The following is an 18,796-nucleotide window of genomic DNA, read 5'->3' as shown; positions in this document are numbered from 1 at the left end:
CTGTGGTCTATCCACCTGTGGCTTCCGCGTTGAACTCTGGCCCTCTCACACCACTGTAGCAAAGCTTCACGGGTCGTGTTAGTTGACCTTTGCCCTATTCCCATACAGGGTTGTACTTGCGTTTTAGGTGTCCATGCAGTCCTCCCTATCCTGGCAGGGTCAGGCTTTCATGAAGGCATCTTTCTTCAGCAACCATATGTCCCTTGTCCTCTCTTACCCTATGACCTTTGGTTGTGACACTTTGTGGTTCAGTTGTTAGTTGTCCCGGAGTTATCTTATCTCTGGGTGCAGTGGAGACAGTGTGTCCGCCCCAGAGCGCATGCCGCGTGTGCCTGCTCCTTTGTCTATCAATCTCCTATGCGCTCCGTGGCAGGCCGCAGCACAAACTACTCCGGTGTTATGGCAGCTTCTCCACCCACTCTTAATTTGCCTCCTGCTGTCACTCGAAGCATGCCGTACTTATTATGTATTATGGCGAGTTATCTGTGAGCCATCTTGCATCGTGCTCTGGGTCTCCCATTGTTCTCAACCTCCCTGTGGCCGCCTCCCTCCACTTGTAGCCTCAGATCGATGTATGATACAAATGTTTCACCGCTGTTCCACGGTTGTTCGGCCCAGAGCTGCTTCAGCTGCAGCCCCATATACAGTGCTCAGTGGGTACATTGTTACTTTGTATCTCACGGATAGTGTAACTCTTTGGACCGTGTGTCCCTCAATCTGCTCCTGTGCCTCTGCGGACAGTTTGCTGCAGGGGGCCACGCTGCGGATTTCATTTCAGCAAGCCCTTCCGCCCCTGTGTCACACAGTCCCCAGCGAGTGCTTTCGAAACATCATTTGAGCCCTCAGTTCAACCGGTCCCTTTGTCAGGAATTGTTGTGTCCGCACTTCGCTGCCATGGGAGGACCCGTCTCTGTTCAGTTACTTCTCAGCTCGTTCCCGCCACTGTGTCATGCCCAGCGCTGCAGGTCGCCGCGGTCTGAGCGCATATGCCTCTTCTTATATCTTGGCCCTTTGTTCCCGGCGGGTCACCATTTTGGATCCTGTGCCTGCACTCCTCAGCAATTTTCTCTGTGCTGTGAATTCATGAGCTGCTTGCCGATCGGGGCTGCCATGCACTCCAGTTATGCCTCGTTGTTTCACACGCCTGCTATTCCAGTTTATAGTATATATGGCTTCAATAAGTGCGGTTTCAGTCCGGATCACCAGAGGATCTGCGGGAGCCTTCTGGATTCACGTCCTCCTACATTGCCCGTAACCCATTCTGCACTATATTGCTTAAGCGTGGGTGTTTGTTTTGGCAGTTGCTTACATAGAAAAATGCTTTTCAGAAAAATATATGTGTGCACCAATCGTCCGCTCCAATCCTCTATGTCTCACTTTACTTCAGTCTACCTATTCAGTCAATACCATCAATGACTAAATAAATAATTTACTCTCAACCTCTTAACACAACCTATCTTTTGTCGCTCTTCGACATCTCACTTTTTCTCTATACATAAAATACATAACATATACAGACAGACTGGCCGGCCCTAACATATATCTCTTCTCAGCGCACCTTGCTGCTATTCTTGCCCCTAAATTTACTCTGATGGAGTGTAAATTATTTCCTTTAGCAAACCTTGTCTGCTTGTCGCCTATTTATCCACTTGGATTTTGAAATAATTTCTACTAGACATTCCTCGAACGTAAGACTCTGGGCATCTCTGTGACACTCCTCTTCATATACCTCTATGTGATGCTCTTTGTCATTAACCAAATATCCAAACAACCCTCCGTTACCTTCTTCCCATTATCATTTTTGGCACTTTTCTGAATCTCACTATTTGCTTTTCATCTCCTGACCCTCAGGATCGTCTCCTCCTTAACCGGCCACTGTCGCCTTCGGACCGCTTAGCTCCTTGTGGAAACCAGGAGGGGATTTCGGGAAAGAGGGACCCGTCCCACCTATCTCTAGTGTCTTACAAGAACTTTTCGGCCTCTATGTACAGGAAGCCTTGCAGTCCTCTAGCTAAATGGCAGAGGACATCCAATATTCAGAGACCCTTAAAATCCTACTGGGTAAGTGGGTCTTTAACCATGCTACCTCGGCTACCACATGAACCCCGGGACCTGGGGCCCTTTAAGACAAGGTGGCAATACTTAAAGATGATGGGGATGCAGAATTTACTCATACAACAATAATCAAACCGACTCAGGAAGTTGGCAAAACTTAGTGCTGTTTTATTAACAATTATCTAAAACAGGGAGTTACAACGGACATCAGACGTTCGCTCGATTTCTCTGAAAGCATTTCATGAAAAAAAACATTCTTATGCTAAAAAATTGCCACTACTGATGTCATACTACGTGGCAAACTAAGAAAACATACTTGGGGATATAATAGGCTTAAAAGGAACATCCAGGTATATATCCCATATTGACAGGGGTTGTGATGGGGTCTCCAAGATCAGGTGGACAACTAAGCCCATCGCAAGTGCAAGTCATCTTCTGTGGCATACTAAAACTCAACACCCTATTGGTTAAACAAACTATTGGGCGCTTTGGTACATGGCCCTCTATAATTGGGTGGCACGCTTGTACCCTTCTGGAATATTCCTCTTGCTAGCAGTACGCAAGCTGGTTACCCCAGGTGCTGGGAGGGACGGCTTGGTCAAGCCTCCCCACCCAATTAGCCCAACATCTATCATCACTCCTGCGGTCTACCATTCAATAAGGCTTTGAACTTGGCCTTGCAGAAGCTCACTGTGCCCGAGAATAAAAGGGAGTGTGGCATGGTCTTATCTTCTGGTTTCGGTTAGTTCGACCCACAGTCTATTTCCATCTGAGCATGTGACTGGAGACCACATTTGAGCTTTTCATTGCATAACATACTATTAAATGATGAACTCTTGGCACCGTCAGTGTTTTTCCATTTCACCTGCAACAGAAGTTTGTTGCTTTCTCACATTCATGTAGCTACTTGACAGACAACCAGGGTCACAGTGGCCTCAACTGTTGGTGCTGGTGATGGGCCTGCCAGCCTTTCTTGAATTCTCCTTCGCCATCAGCTATTTTCAACTGCACCCCACTTCAAGTCCTTTACATTCATAGGTTAAACATTTTCTAAAGTGCATTGTGGAACATCCAAATTCTATATATTCCTATGAGTAAACATTGGTGCATCGCCGCAATCTATTCACTATGTAGCAAGCCTCAGGATTACTTCGTCTACTTGTGTTACAGCATCTGTACAATTGTTAAATGACTTTACATTTTCTTCAGTGTTTCTTTGCACAAGCATCTTAATTTCGATCCCGAAATGTTGCTTCACTTCGACACCTGATCCTCAGACCTTATAGAATGTCTATATTCTTTCTTCATTTGTCTCTTTTCTGGGTGTGTCAGTTCTGTTAACGTCACCAGTCTTTTTTCTCATTCATTTTCATACTTCTTCCGGGACTTTTTCCAGAAGGCCATTACTTCGTGAATGCATATAAGGTTTTCTCAATGGGTACCTTGTCTCAAGGATTCTTTGCGGTATAGGTATCCTCACTGGTACTGCACATGTCACAGTTTGTGGTTGCCAACATATAGGCAACATGGGGGCGGAGTATGGGTATTTGGCTCCTCCTCTACAAGACTCAAGGGACCTGTCCTCTTTGGAAAGACAAAGGGAGGCAACCCCTGGTGAGGAAGACAAAGACGATGGCTTGGAAGATAAGGAAGCCGCCACCACCACGAAAGAGTCCAGCTGGTGGTAGCAGTGGGAGGCCAGGAGGACCGACTCCCCAGCCAGAAGCCTGAACCAGCTGTCCAACTTCGTGCTTATCTGGGCGTTGGCCCAAGGCTTGTCCCAGACCTTTCTCGCCACTTGCAGGACATCTTTCTGGAGAAGAATGCCTGAACGGCCGGTGGCCCGCAGATCCAGAACCTCCGCTAACACCCCAGACTCCTGGGGGGCCTACGCTAGCCAGGGGATCCCCAAGAACTCCATAAAGGCTCTGAAGCCAGTCATGAAAAGCTTTTCATCTTGGGTGTCATCGTCACCATTGCCTCCTCCCCCTTTTTCCAGATGGAGGGGAGTCTGGGTCCTGGGATAAAGGGGCCGTAGGGGTCCCCCCTTTATCCAGACCCAAAGACCGCTCTGGATCCTTAGGTGACTGTGGGGGGGGGGGGCAGTGGTGGAAGAGGGCTCTGAAGTACCAGTAGGGCCTGCACCAGAGGAGTAAAGGGCTGTGGCACTGGTTATGCCAGAGGGCCCAGAAGCGGAGGTCTAGGAGGTGCGACCTGTGGGATCGCTTCCTTGACAATGGCCTTGAGGAACCCCGTCATCTGTGGGGAGTGCATGAGGAGGAAGCGCTCAAAGATCCTCACCTACCACTGGCTTGTGAGGGGCACCGCCCTCCGCTGTGAGGGGTAGATGTAACCCTGCAGAGACCACCTGCCTGTACCATAGGGCCCACTGTTGCTTCCCAAGGGAAGGGCACTGGAACCTTCACGGACTCGGGCGAGGCCTCTAATCCAAACCCAAAATGGCCACTGGCCTCACAGGATCTGCCACGTGCTTGTCGGTCATCTTTGGGCCTTGCGCCACGCCCTCAGAGGGAAGGCATATAGGACCGGCGCCACATGCTGGCTCAGACATTGAACGGCACTGCTTGGCCCTAGAACCTGAAGCAGAAGTGTTGATGTCCGGTAGGCTCAGAGTCCACAGCCCGCTAGTCAAATCGCCCTGCACAACATCAGAGGTGGCTAGGTTAGGCTGGGTGCCTTCAGCTATGCAGCTGGTAGTTGTTTCGAACTGACTCTTGGAGGCAGAACACAATGATCCTTTGCATGCCATGGCAGACCTCGTGGAAGAGCCCTGGGGGCTTTCGGCTCAGGAGGTAGCCGTAACGGCCTTGTGTCTGCCAGAACCAGAATCCAAGGTCCCCTTCCCAGTGGAAACCCCTGGGAAAGAGTCTTGTGCTGAGGAGGGAGCCTTGCTAAACAAAGGGCCTACACCTTGTCTTGACATGGGGTCCTGGTGACAAATTCATTAAGGAGGAGAAGAATGGAAGATATTCCTCCTGTGAGAAAAACGATTCTTCAAGGCCCGGTGACCGAGAGCGATTCAAGCCACGCACGAGTCCCAGTGGTGGTCGGGCCCCAGGCACTCAAGACAGAGCGCATGGAAGTGCAATGCCAGAAACAAGCGATTGCAGGATGCGCATCTCGTGAACCCTCCTGCATCAGACATGCGCTGGGGGAGGCAAGGCACCGAAGGGAGGTGAAGATTAAAAAAAACATAACGGGGAGCATGCGGAAATCTGAAAAAGTCTATGCGCCTAGCTGCCAGGTCCAACACCGTCCTTATGGAAAAAGGGACTGAGGTGAGGTGCCGGTGTACTAAATTTAAGGGGAAGCTATATGTTTTGCTGCCAAAGGTTACAGTACCATCCCCATGTTGGGGGACGCCCACAAGGATGGAGGAAAGGGGACGGGGTGTATGAGTATTGTGGGTAGCCTGCACAAGGGAAATGTTGCAGCAACACCCCTGCTGACTACTAACTTCACTGTTAGTAAACAAGTAATACAAACCACTGGATTGCAGAATAGGTATAGCATGTGAATATAAAACAGTTTCCATGCACCCCAGAAAATGATAAATGTCCTAAATTGAGGGGTGGGGGCAGGGTACAATGTGTAGTGTTTGTTATCCCCTTAGTCCTAAAGCACTGCAGTAAAATGTTATTTTTTACTATGGCAATCTTCTTTTACATAAACCACATCACTTCTGAATGTTGCCAGGAGAACGACATAGGAGTGGTCTGTGCTAGAAGAAAATATGTGTGTAGTAAGCATTAGCAGCACATAGAAATAAGTATAAACTAGGCACAATGAATTGGAGTAATATTAGGTTAAGGACATGATTTTGATCATGCTTTTGTTCTTACAGAATATTAAGGTCTTATTTTTCTTCCCTTACTGCGAGTTACTGCTCAGCCCTCACCCTGTCTGGGAGAACCTTGCGGGACTTATCCCTCCCACTAATGCATAATGAGCTTCATCAGCACCATGTGTAGGTACCTGCCTATTATAAGTCATCTGACCATGGGACATCTGCGGTGGGAGAGCTAGAAGCACAGCAGATGAAAAGCACTTCTTGTTCTGCAAATGGGCAATGCCTCTGTGTACATCTCTTATCCTTATCCATTTACAGGATTGTAGAATTCTCTGGTTATGGTTAACTGAGAATGGCGGGGGAAAGGGAGACAAGCCTAATGTCCCTTTACTTACATAAGATGTCACAGAGAGGTGACAAAGCAGAGTACCCTGTTGTGGCGAGTTCAGCTTCAAAGTAGAGCAGCCAAAGTTCATGTGATGTCACTTATACGATCTCAATTTGGCTAAACCAGTTATTTCCTGAAATTTGTATTCCTACCTCCAAGGAAGAGAGTAAGGAGGGCAGCATAGCTGGGGGAAAATTCATAGCTTTTTGGTAAGCAGTAATGTGTGGCTATTAGCCAGCAGATTACTGGGGTAACCTACCCCCAAGCTGACAAGAAACCTTGCATCCTACACCGCACAGGCATTAAAGAAGCTTTGTTGAAAGGTCTGCCTTTTAGCAAGTCTTCAGGGTGAGCATTGTTAAAAGGTCTACAGACTTTACAGTGGCTTTGGAATTTTCGAATTTCTCTAGGGACTGTTTTGCCTTCAATCCAATGTTCCCAAGCAACATCATTACCATCAGCAACCAACATACAAAGTTCCTCTGCAGAATCCTTGAATCTACAATCAAAGACAGGTTTGTGCATCACATCCGATGTGCTTTGGTGCCAAACACCATACTGCAAAGTATCTCTCAAAGATGTACAAGCCAAGGCAAACTACATCCAACCTCTGATTTCCTATCAGGGGGAGATTAAGGAGAGCATTTGGTTTTGAGCAGACACTAGAAGCCTTGACCATCAGGAGGTCCGACAACCCAAGAGCCGACAAAATGTGTAACCACCACATACTGGCCCCTGCTTTTTGGCAACTTTCTTCCACAAAGGCTGCACAGAGAAGTGGTTCCCCACAATTATAGCATTTTTTTCTTGCATAGCCCTCTACAGGACGGTCCAACCGGACATTAAATGTAGCACGTTTGTAAACTTGTCTATCTTCTTTGCTGCAGTGGGAAGCGACTGGTCCAGATTACCTTCAGTAAAGCAAAGACATATTAGCGTTACTGGAACTGAATTGAAAGTTCCTTTCCAGAGATGTGTACAAATCACTGACCTCCTCCAACTAAATGGTAGGATCTTCAACAGAAGTTGCAGGGTGGGGGAAATCCTATGCATTGCAGGTCAAACACATCCTTCTCAGTCCAGTGGTACTGGCCCCAAACTTTGAAAGCTAATAAAATTTGATTTTGTGTCAGCGTAATCACTTTTCTAAGTGAGTCATGCCTTTAGCAACCTTGGTGAGTTTAGGTGTACCAGACTGACTGGTGGAGAGTATGGGAATATGCAACAGAGGCAGCATCGGCACCAGCAAACCCATGGTTTGGGACCACCATAAACCCCGTCCAGTGCTGATAAGAGTATTGAGAGGTGAGTAGTCAAACAAATTGCCAAAGATCGATCCCAGTGGAAAATGGTGCAGGGATTTGTGGTTTTCAGTACTGCATGGGGGAGAAGCAGTAGAAGTCTTTTTAAAGAGCCAGCGTGCTCTCCTGGAAAAAACCTTTTCACAATCAATGGTGGGTTATCTTGTATTCGCCAGTGGTATTTTTCTCCCCAATGCGCTAGTATAGTGTTCAATTTATAGTGTGCAATTTATAGATGAATACGTGGCAAACCGCACTAGATGCTACGCGGCCTGCGGCATTAAAAGATGCCTTGAAGGATATAGCAGGGCAGGAGCCATTACAATGGTACAGCTGAAATACACATCATGGCTATTAAGATTAGCTTGTAAAACTCAATCATAGAGGTCACAGCTCAACAACGCCAAATTGTCTCATTGCCTCGAGAATCAAACTGAATTATGAAGTGGGGAGCACAAGACGCAGATAATGTGACCTTACACATGGCCCATGTCATTGCAGTTCATACAAGGACAAAACCGTAAATGTTACTTATACATGGAAACAGACAAACACGATATATTACTCCTGTGACAACAATAGAAAGTCTGGTTAGGTCAATATATCAGCAATTAATGTTAGGCCCCGAGGAAGCTCTCAGACTGCAACACATGTAGGTCTTTTTGAAACAAGCTGCATAACATGTGATTATTTCACAAATTCACTGATTCTTTTAGTTCCCATTTATACCTAGAAATCCCACGGCACCAGATTTTGAAATAGCATTAAACAATGTACTTGCAAAAAAAGTTTTATCTATTGATATATCTATAAATTGAAAACAATACTAGCGGTTTGGGGAGCAAACTACCACTGGTTAATATTGTTTTTGACAAATAGGGTACACGTCAATTTTGTAAGCCCATGCAGCAGTATTAACCCTAAACTCGCACATACATCTTATACTTGGAGCACAATAAGTTTAGTGCATTACAGCACCACAAATAAAACGGACATACTGTCTGGTCAGCGCTAAACCACTTCCAGATTTTTTTATCTTGCATTCGCACTCAGAGAAAGGGCGCTCAGCCAATCAGGTGGCTGGAAACCGCAGGCAAGAAAACAATGCACCAACCGATTTTCTCCATCCTCTCGAGACCTTTCACTGGGTGCCGCAATCTTGATTATGGGGAGGCTACAGAGAGCTCCTCCCGGTTGCCTCCCACATCCAAAACGTTTCCCCGCGCCCTCAAGACATCCCTTCCCATTTCCCCCCATCTCACTACCAACTTACCAGCTTGACTGATGCGTTCTGCTCCGGTGCTGGCCCTCGCTTCAGTCCTCAACTCCTCTGCGCCTGTCAGAAATAGAAAAGTGACGAAAACCCTTTCTAGTGATTATGGCGGGGACAATTTTTTTGTTTTACTTTTTCATGGGGGATTGGGCTTGCGCAATAAGTGTGCAGCCTGATAACTATTTGTGGTGCAAGTATGAGAATCACCCACTTATCAGGGATATGCTAGTAGCCAGTAACAGCTCCAACTCACTGAGGCCCAAGCTCTAATAACTGAGAAGCAAAATAGGGAGACAAAGGCAAATTATACTGCACTTTCTTGTTCTGTATGATCAATTATCAATCTAGCACAGGTTCAGCTGCATTTTCCGGTTTAGGGCTGGGGAACACATTTTGACCAGCTTAACTCAGTGTGTTCCCGTTGCAAAGCCCATGATCTCATACATATTATAAGAGAAGGGATTCACAAAGACATACAAAATGGCATTATGGCTGACATAGTATTATGCAGGACATCAATGGGAGCGCGCAGGGTTAAGCTAGTCATGACTTCCCACATCCGCTGAATTTCAAGGGTGGTGTTTTGTTAAATCTGCGCATTTTAACTAAGGTTTTTATCGCTGAATCTTGATATAGTTAGTTGCGTGTCTAGTCCTTCACTAAATTGAGCCCATCTCGCTCCTAAATTGCGATATTCAAAGTGTACACATAGTTGCAATTTCCAATGCATATTTCCTTTGAGTGCATCTGGCATATTTCCACAAGATATTTAACATGTTGATAGAAGTAGCTACAAGATGTTTCTCTAACAGTTCAGGATTTCTTTCCTCATAACTTGGAAAAGCAAGGACGCGCAAATCACTTTGCAGTCTCCACACTTCCCCATTTTTGAGAGTAGTATGCTCTCATCATTGTGGAAGCTCCCTTCAGCTGACTTTTTCATTTAACTTTATGGGAAGTATTCACACCTGTGAGATGCTCCTGAACAGTTTAGGGTTCATGGTAGGCCACGGCACAGAAGCCTCTGTGTCGTGATTGAGACCTGAAGACAATGCTCAGCATCAGGACAGATCCGTCCCTGCATTTGGTTGTTGCAATCCTGGCAAGTCTGCAATCCCACAGTCTTTGTTGATTTAAAAGAAAAAAGGAAATTAGGTAAGAGGGCCAGAGATAGTAAGAGGGCAAGAGATACTATGTATGTACACCTGGGATGTCAGTTCAGGTGACGGAGAGACTATTGTTGGCATGATTAAGTCAGGTGGTAGTCACTAGTGCAACCGCTTGTGATTAGTGTAAAATATCCGATTACACTCAGCACATTAAAGCCGGTAGCACCAGGGAAGGAATTGGGCCAGAACAAGACAAACCTGTGCTCCAGCAAAAAAGGTTTTGAACGCTGTGCTTCTGAAGTGTCAATTAGTGCAGCAAGCCTTTACAAGCAGCATCTGCCCTTTGCTAAATAGGACTGTCCGAACTCAAACAATGAAAGTGTCCAAAGCTGTAGAATGGGTCTTGTGCGGCGTTGCACACATTGTACTGTCATGGTGAGCATTCTGCCAGATGAAATCAGCTCCATACCATGTGTATTGCATGAGAAGGAATGCACTGCCTCCCTGGCCCCGCGCACGAAGGGAGTATCCCCCAGGACAGTTTGTCCATTTCCAGCAATGGAATTGAGGTTTGCGATGGGGACGGGGTAGAGGAATGTGGAGGTGGACATGTTGTTCGTGCAACAACAGATCAGGAGGAGAAAAAAAACTATTTCCATCATGCACATGTCAAAGCTGAAATAATGAATACATGTTCATCTGTCCACAGGGGACAATATGCCTAATTTGTAATATCAAATTATGTAGATTATACATTCAAGAATCGAAATAAAAAAAATCAACAAAAAAAAAAAAAATCAGACGGGCTAAAAGTCAGTCCTGGGTATCGGGCATCAGCCAGCAGAAGCTTCCTCTGGTGAATAAAAATGGACTAGAGTACCCCATATTAACTACAATGGGAAGAGCCAAAGTACAGCTTTTTATTCAGCATAGAAGACCCTTTTTGATTAAAATGTCTTCCTATTGTGTCCTAATTCTGCTTTATGCAAAATGTTGCATTTAGGTAGGTCTCTATGGCACTAGTTGGCCTGAAGAGTCCAAAGTGGCTCCTGGCAGCTCTTGGTGACAAGCTAACCAGGTACTTGTTGGTTACAAACAAGAGCTAATCGGTTCCCTGCAATTTTGAAATATGTCAAATGCAATCTCACACTTTCACAAATGGAAGCAGAGTTCAATAAACACCAGTAGTGTTAAAAGTAGAGGTAGAGAAACGATCACAGGTGCAGATAATTGTGATACTCAAACTGTTTAACCAACCGCATTATCCAAAATATACATTTCAGATTCATTGAAATAAATTACAAAAGTATGTCATAGATTAAATATTTATTGGTGCAGGTTTTCACAATTGTTATTATTCTAAGAATTTCTTGGAATCCGCCTCTCTCCAAATTTAACCAAGTAAAGTCACATACGTAGGCGTTTGTTTATATTTTTGCATCCATTTTAAGATATTGTATAGCACTTGTCTAAAGAAATGCTGCATTTTTGGTAGAAAAAAAACTCGTTAAGGATCACATTTTGCCAGACTAATTGGTTGTGCTTCTGTCGGTCTTCTGGTTAACAAATAGTTGTGTTCGCTCTCAAATTAAGGCCACAATCTACTTTTCAGAAGGTGTTTTTAGAACGATTTCAAGTAGGTAATACATGGGCAAAATGAAAGGGGGTTCATAAGGTAATTAGCATTCAAATTCCAACCATGCTCCTGCCATTAAAGCCAGGGGAATCTTCTACAGTTCAAACATCGCTTCAGCACATAGACATTGTCAACCACAATTATGTTAAACATCAGCTCTGGCAAAGGTTTTAGCATCTTGGTGAACTTTGGTGAACGGTTTTCCATTACTGGCCCACTAGACAGGGCTCCAAATATCTCTTTTGCAGCATTTAATTGTCACATATTGAATAACGAATCTTTTGATTTAGGCTAATTTAGCACGTTACAGAAGCATGGAGGGTGGAGTTCCCCATTGCTAAATTAAGCACAATTATTCAACACAGAAAGATTGTCTGCTGATCAGATTTGAATGATTTGTTCAGTTACAAACATCTTAAACAAAACAATTAACAAGGGTTAGTTTACAAATAAATGTCAAGTGTATGCCTAAAATGCTCTTCCACAGCAAACATTAGACCTCAAAGTCCCAATGATGGACGAATTTGGCTTTGCTCCGATCGTCTGCAGAAAATGTCACTCATCATATACTGATGCCAGATAAACCCCACAAGACCCTACGTATAGCCCTTTGATCTCCCTCCTTTTACACTTTACAGTTTAGTCTCTGGGCCGGCATCATTATTAAGGGGAGTGTTCCCGCAGGGAAAACACATTGGCTAGTGAAAGAACCTTTTGATGTTGAACAAGAACTGCAACCTCACGGAAGGAGGCTATCCAACAGGGAATGAAAGATTAGGGAAGGGAAATACAGGTGTCAAAAACTGTCTGCGTACATTTGGAGGCGAACACCCACAGAATTCAATTAACTCCAAGCGATGCTTTACATTCATCCTAAAATTCTGCCAAAGGAGTTGCATTAAAGCGAGGGGCTGACAGCTCAATGGTTAACCAATGGTTTGTTTAGTGATGTTCAACATATTCACCAGGTTATTTTCAAATACTTACCACACATTACATATTAAAGCATTTCTCTTGACTTTAGTGTTTACAAAGACCTGAAAGGGATATTGTATGTGCCAAACGAAATAAGCAAAGCTGTAAACAATGCAGATATGGATTTTGAAACTCAAATAGCACTTCCAAAGTGATCATGAAGTTTTTCTTTTATTTCATGAAAATATTCTCAACAGAGAACACTATTTTAAACAAAGCATTTACTATCATATAATCAACAAGTACACAAAACAGATTAAAAATGCACAGACAGAAAAATTAAAATAAGAAAACTCACATGTTCCAATTGTCAGAACAATCATTTATAGTGAGATGTGCAAGTACTTTTTTTTTTAACCTTTCACCACCAACATTCACGGTACGCAATAATCCTCATCTTAGGTTGTATCATTTCAGAACATGAAAACATTTTCTCAAGTGGACCAGATTTACAATCACCTCAAATAAAAAGGCAGCTTAAGAAAACATTAATCCTGTGCAGGGTAGTTCTAATTTTGATCTGCATACATAGCCACCAAGGAAAGGGGAGGACATGAAGAAACATACATTTCTGCTTGGTCCAGAACACTCGAAACTTAAGCCACGTACAATTTTATAGTTTAAAAAAAAACAAATAAACAGAAAACTACATTTTGTAGTTTGTCAGTAATGAATACAATCACATTATATAAATAACCCCTGTATACAAGATCCAGAATCTAAAAGTGATAGTACTTTGCCAGTCCCCGCCCACCCCTCCAAAATATAGTACACTGCCAGTGGTGCAATAGTGGTATACATAGTTCATGAGAAAGACTCAGAATAGTGACTCTTGGGTTTAGGTTTACTGATAATACAATTGCAAATAACACTGAAAAAAATACTTGAATGTTGTTTCCAATCCTTTGTGTTATAGGCACATCCATACAAACAGTAAATCACAGAGTTTGCGTATCTTGAAAAGATACGCACCCACCCACTCTTATCACCTTAGTCTAGTGTGGAATTGCGGACACAAGTGAGTTAATCCGTCTTTGCAGATGATTATATTTACAAGTATAAACAGATCCCAATTCCAATTTTGACAAATAAAAGTGCACAAAGACAATTGCAAAGTTTTACATGTTAAATCTGGCTTACACTGTGAAGCTTTTTACTTAATTACTGTATCAAACAGATTTTGCTTCAAAGCCCAAAATTAAGGAACAATTAAAGATACATTCTCCATAAAGTACTATTAAAGACATTCAGTAAAGTAAAATGCATACAGATACGATGCACCACTCACCAAAAAAGTTAGAGCTTTACGTATGTCGCCACTGATTAACAGTAAATAGAAAAACATACTGAACCAATAAACAAAGCCCTTGTGGCATGCTGTACTGGTAGTATTGGCAATCAACAGTTTCATTAGGCACTCTTGTTTAAGGCAGCGTCTGAACGGCAGCTAGTCGATATTGAGAAGGTCCATTGTTTTAATCAAGTCCATTGTCTTAAGATGGTGAAGATTCACTGCATTGCGCCGGAGATTCAAGACTCGCTGTACATTTCTATTTCTGAAGTGCTGAAGGCGATCCACGTTTTTCACTGATCTTTTGATAGCACTGAGCATGGGAGGCTAGAGATGACTTAATCCATAGATTAATTATGGGGGTTACACCGCCAATGAATGATGCCAACACAGGAATGCAAAAAGCTGTTGTCAGAGAAGATGGCTGAAGAGACGCAGCAGCAAAAACACACATAGCAACACCACAAAACAAATGTGTAGAGATGTGTTACGAGAGTTTTTTTTAATAAAAATGAGGGAGATGATGAGAAAGAAAGAAAATACTTAAAGGTGATGGAGGCATGCCAGATAGGAATCTAGCTATATTAATCTAGACATGCAATTGGAAGTTAGGGCGAGCATGTGGGCGACAGGCAGACATTCACAAGGTACAAAGTGGAAACCTATAGCCAAATTAAAAAAAATATATATAATGGGATGTCAAAATTCTAGCGGACACTAAAGGATTGCACTTGCGAAAAAATAAATTTTAAGATTGGGACACTACTAGTTTTTTTTGTACTGCATGGTGTGCAGATGAAGCTTTTGCACATTCAAGGCAATAGGTGAAGATGCAAATGGTGTTAGTGGATTGTCTGTCTGCATGCATGCATTCCATGCACTTTGCCGCTCTCTGGGCTTCACAGCCTAACTCCCCTGCCCTAAGAGCAGATGCATGTCACTGCCTTCAACATCTCGCCCATTTCCTCAGAAACCCTCTTCAGGAACCTGCAGTCCAAGAGGAGAAAGAAAAGAGCACCGTTAAGAAAGCCCTTTAGAAGCGAGAAAAGCCCATTGAGCAATAAGGAACACGTACTTGCGTTGCATCCATCATTCGGCAGGATTAGAAGCCTACACCAGTGGCGGTCCTGCAACCTCAACATTACAATTCTGATTTGCACCAGTTATAGTCCCCATCAAAGTCCCACTGATGAGTAACGGAGCTCGTTTTTGCTTGTGTTAGAACAGACTGGAAATTAGTCAAATACTTTGGTTAATGTGCAGATTCCATTGTACCCAGGACATTTTGCATAAAGAGATCAGGCATGCATACAGCATGCACCCGTCAGACCACCAGCACCAGGATAAGAACACCCGACACCTCAGCATGCATTTAGCTTGATTCAGACAGGAAAGCAAGTCAGGAATGCACAGTACAACCCCCAGATTTCAGATCGTAAGGCTCCATTTGGATCATCATTTATTTTCCAATACTTGATTAAAAGTAGTAATTCTAATACGTGTGTGTAATATTTGGTATTCAGTGGTGAAACGACTAGATCAAATATAGGTGTATGTTGAAGTAAGGGTTGGCTTGGTGTCAGGGAACGTGCTCTACCCTTTTAAGTTGCTGTTTTAAAAGGCAGGTTGTCAGATGCAGGGGGACTGGTTTTTGATAGCTTTGCTTTGAAAAGCTCGACTGAAAGTGCAGCTACATGTGCAGTGTGTAAAAGCACCCTAACCATGTAGACTAATGTCCCCCAGTGTCAATATCAAGAGGCCTACCACTCAAACGGTTCTACCATAAGCCACGCCCCCTCCGGGGGTGAGTGACTGAGGAATCTAGAACCCGAGAAGGGCAAGTAGAGCAGTCGGTAGTGTACTGCGTGAGCAGCAGCACACATTACATTACGAAGCTAAATAACTATTCTATTACAAGGGCATATATTCGAGGAAGACAGCCAAAATTTACGAGTTGGAACCAGGAGGTTGAATTCCTAGCATGATCTCGACCATTACATGCGTCAGTGAATATGTGCCGTTGCCATGCCCAGAGCAAACACATTAGATGATGCGTGTTGGGAAGGTCTTAAAAAATATGCACAAGATGACTGTGTAATAGCAACCTTGTGTCATGTGTTGGTTACTGAGGAATTTTATTTGTGCATAGAAATATCAAATTCAGGGTCAATCCTCGTCCTTTTTTTTATACCGTAGCTAAAAATGGAATTTAGATCTATAAACATCTAAAACAAAAATGTGATCTCCTTATTTATTGTTTTTGCACATAAGAGCAGCTATTTCAAAGTCTGTAATTCACTGGCATGAAGTCATACTTGTGAAATATGTCCCTTATTCCACGTGAATGGTACTGATCAGAAATTACAGATTTTAACCAAGGTTACATGTTTTTACATACAATATAATAGTACATAACCAGAACCCTTTGTATTGTTCTCCAATAATGCAATCTAAGGGTCAAGGTGCCACAGTACCTACTATAAATATGTGCAGTTTTATACAGAACCTCTTCTAGGTTTGATCGTTTTTACTCTGACATAGTAGAGGATCTTTTGATGTCGCGTTCTGGTAGACTGGTGTGAATAAGTCATTGCTAATCCGCTGTAGGCATTTACTACAGCATCCTGACTGTCTACCATCATGGTCCTACCCTTAGAGCGCTAAGGATTTTATTAAACACCTAATTAACCCCAGATACACTTGCCCATACTTTCACAGGGACTGGTCACAAAAATAAATGTCCAGCCTTGCTAAATCAGTTGAATGGTGGAGGATAAATTCTCGAGGGAGGGCGAAAACTAGCAACAGGGTACTCTTTTTAGTCAACTGGAAGACCTTAAGAGCTGGGTATAATGGATTAAAAAGATACACCCTCCCATACGCCCTCCCCAGCGTGTACCGCATGTCTATTGATGGTGAACTAACTGGTAGAATATGCAGTGAGACCTTGTCTGCATTATTTGTGAACTGTATGCAGCCTAACTAAACAGGGTTCAAATATGGCAAGCCTTCTTACGGTAGCTGAATAAAATCGCTACATGTAAGGAATACTTAAATATGGGCATGGGCTGTTGCAAAGCAATCCTATGCTGCACAATGAGAACAAAACACTGCATTCGCTGCATAGCTTACCGGAAGGGTGGAATATAACCCATGTGCTTTAAGGAGTAATGTGGCTGGTTCTAGTCTTGCTGCACACTCTTCAGGGTACAGGTGATGGGCAATTGGCGGTGTTGTGGAGAGATCATGTCCCTCTTTTCATAAAAAATATATACCACTTCGCAAAACAGTACTGTTAATATTGGTTGCAGAAGATCGACCAATCACATTACACATGATGTAGTGTGTTAGGACGAACGACCCAATGCCATTTAGTACATGATGCAAATACCCTTTAGTATGAATGCCCTGACATTCTCAGAGTTCAAATTTAAACATTCAAATGCTCTCCTCTGCCCAAGTACCCTTGTGGCCCCAAAGTCTTGTTTAAGGGATGACAGAAGAAAGATGTCAAACTATACAGCTGTTAGCCATAATGCACGACGTTTCCTTGTATCCTCTTCAAGTCAGTAAAGACAACTAAAGTTTGCTGCAGTTTGTGTAGTGATCCTCTAATCAGGTCTGTCATGTGGGTAGGATTTCAAAGTCTTTTCGGTCCCTAGTATTGCACCAATTAAAGTTACTGCTTTTCAGGTTCAACAAAGCTTGGTTAATTGGGCTTAATGTTCGACAATTCATTAATGTTATTTAAAAACAGCATGCAGTGAAATGGTGGCTGTTTATTCACCTGCACTAGTTAATTTTAGAATTCAAACAGGACATTTTCTGTATCCCAATTTAAAAAAAAAAAAGAGCACCAGAAAAACAAAATTTAGGAAGCAAATTGCTTGGAAAATGCTACGATAGAGCCAGATCAATCAAACAATTGCTTGAACTCCAAGGTAAAGCTTTAACTTGGTTCTTAATTATACAGTTACTAAAAATTGGACCAGAACTAGTCATTCTTTAACCATCTCAGAAAGGGGGCATTTTGTTACTTCATGGTTATTAGTGGGAAGTTTTCTCTGAAGAAGCCAAAATATTACCAAAACGAGAATTGATATGTGGCAAACATTCTTTAAAACGTTTTTCAACAGAGAGTTTAGGGAGAGCATGCTCAACATTTAATTATCCCACAATGGAAACCTACATCAGAAGTAAATGGAAAGTAATGTAAAAGTAGATTTAAATTCAGGCTAATCTGTTAATCTAAAACAGCAGACTCTAAAATTGGAGAACCAAAAAGGTTTTGAAATAGCTAGCTAGAAAATAAAGGCATTAGTGATTGGTGTCTAAGACGCACTGATTAAAACCGCAAAAGGTACTCCCTAGCCAGGGCATTTCCAAATGGCTATCTTTCATATTTTTGAATTAAATCCAACCTTCAGGCGAGCTCACATGGTGAACAATAAATTAACAAGAACTTTACGCCCTTCTGATAACCCACTAAAGTAAAGGGGTTTTTTGGTGACACAGCGAGATGCCAAATTAGTTTTATATATAGGTTACTGCACCTTTACTGTTTATCTCTAAAGTAATTTGTACATAGGAAGTGGGCACGTAGCCTTCTTCTCCACTTTGCTTCCGAGCTCTCGTCCAGCCATCTCCTTTGTCCTCTTCGATAATGTACAACACATCCCCTTCTTTCATTGCCAGTGTTCCATCATTTTGACCTACAAGAATTAAAGCAAGTACAAATAACTTCATTATTTTCCTAGACACTCCCATTTAGGTAAGAGGTATACAATCTTTGGAAAGAAAAAGGAACTTCATGTATACTGCATATTTGTCCTATATGGGATACATTACTCACCATAATCATATTTCTGATGCTTGTATCTGCTTAGATTCACATGCTATGTATAGGCCAACATCTAGTGGAAGCTGCAGAGAATTACAGTTGTTTTTGAAACCCGAA

General features: G+C 43.1%; 1 protein-coding gene across 3 annotated transcripts in view; it reads right to left on the bottom strand.

Annotated features, from left to right (window-relative positions):
- Positions 1–12,700: 12,700 nt before the first annotated feature.
- The window catches only part of FNBP1L (formin binding protein 1 like), a 1,167,050-nt gene continuing 1,160,954 nt past the window's right edge, over positions 12,701–18,796 (bottom strand). For 2 of the 3 annotated variants that reach the window (XM_069641836.1, XM_069641838.1), the window contains one exon: positions 12,701–18,551. In XM_069641836.1, the coding sequence (XP_069497937.1) occupies positions 18,373–18,551 (179 nt within the window). In that variant the 3' untranslated portion in view covers positions 12,701–18,372. The remainder of the gene's footprint in view (positions 18,552–18,796) is intronic. The other variant, XM_069641837.1, reaches the window with a different exon arrangement.

The sequence above is a fragment of the Ambystoma mexicanum genome, chromosome 1q (assembly GCF_040938575.1).
Source record: "Ambystoma mexicanum isolate Mex_15411 chromosome 1q, UKY_AmexF1_1, whole genome shotgun sequence".
In the NCBI taxonomy this organism is placed as follows: Eukaryota; Metazoa; Chordata; class Amphibia; order Caudata; family Ambystomatidae; genus Ambystoma; species Ambystoma mexicanum.
Note: the sequence above shows the minus strand (reverse complement) of the source record. Positions and strands in the feature narration are given on the sequence as shown.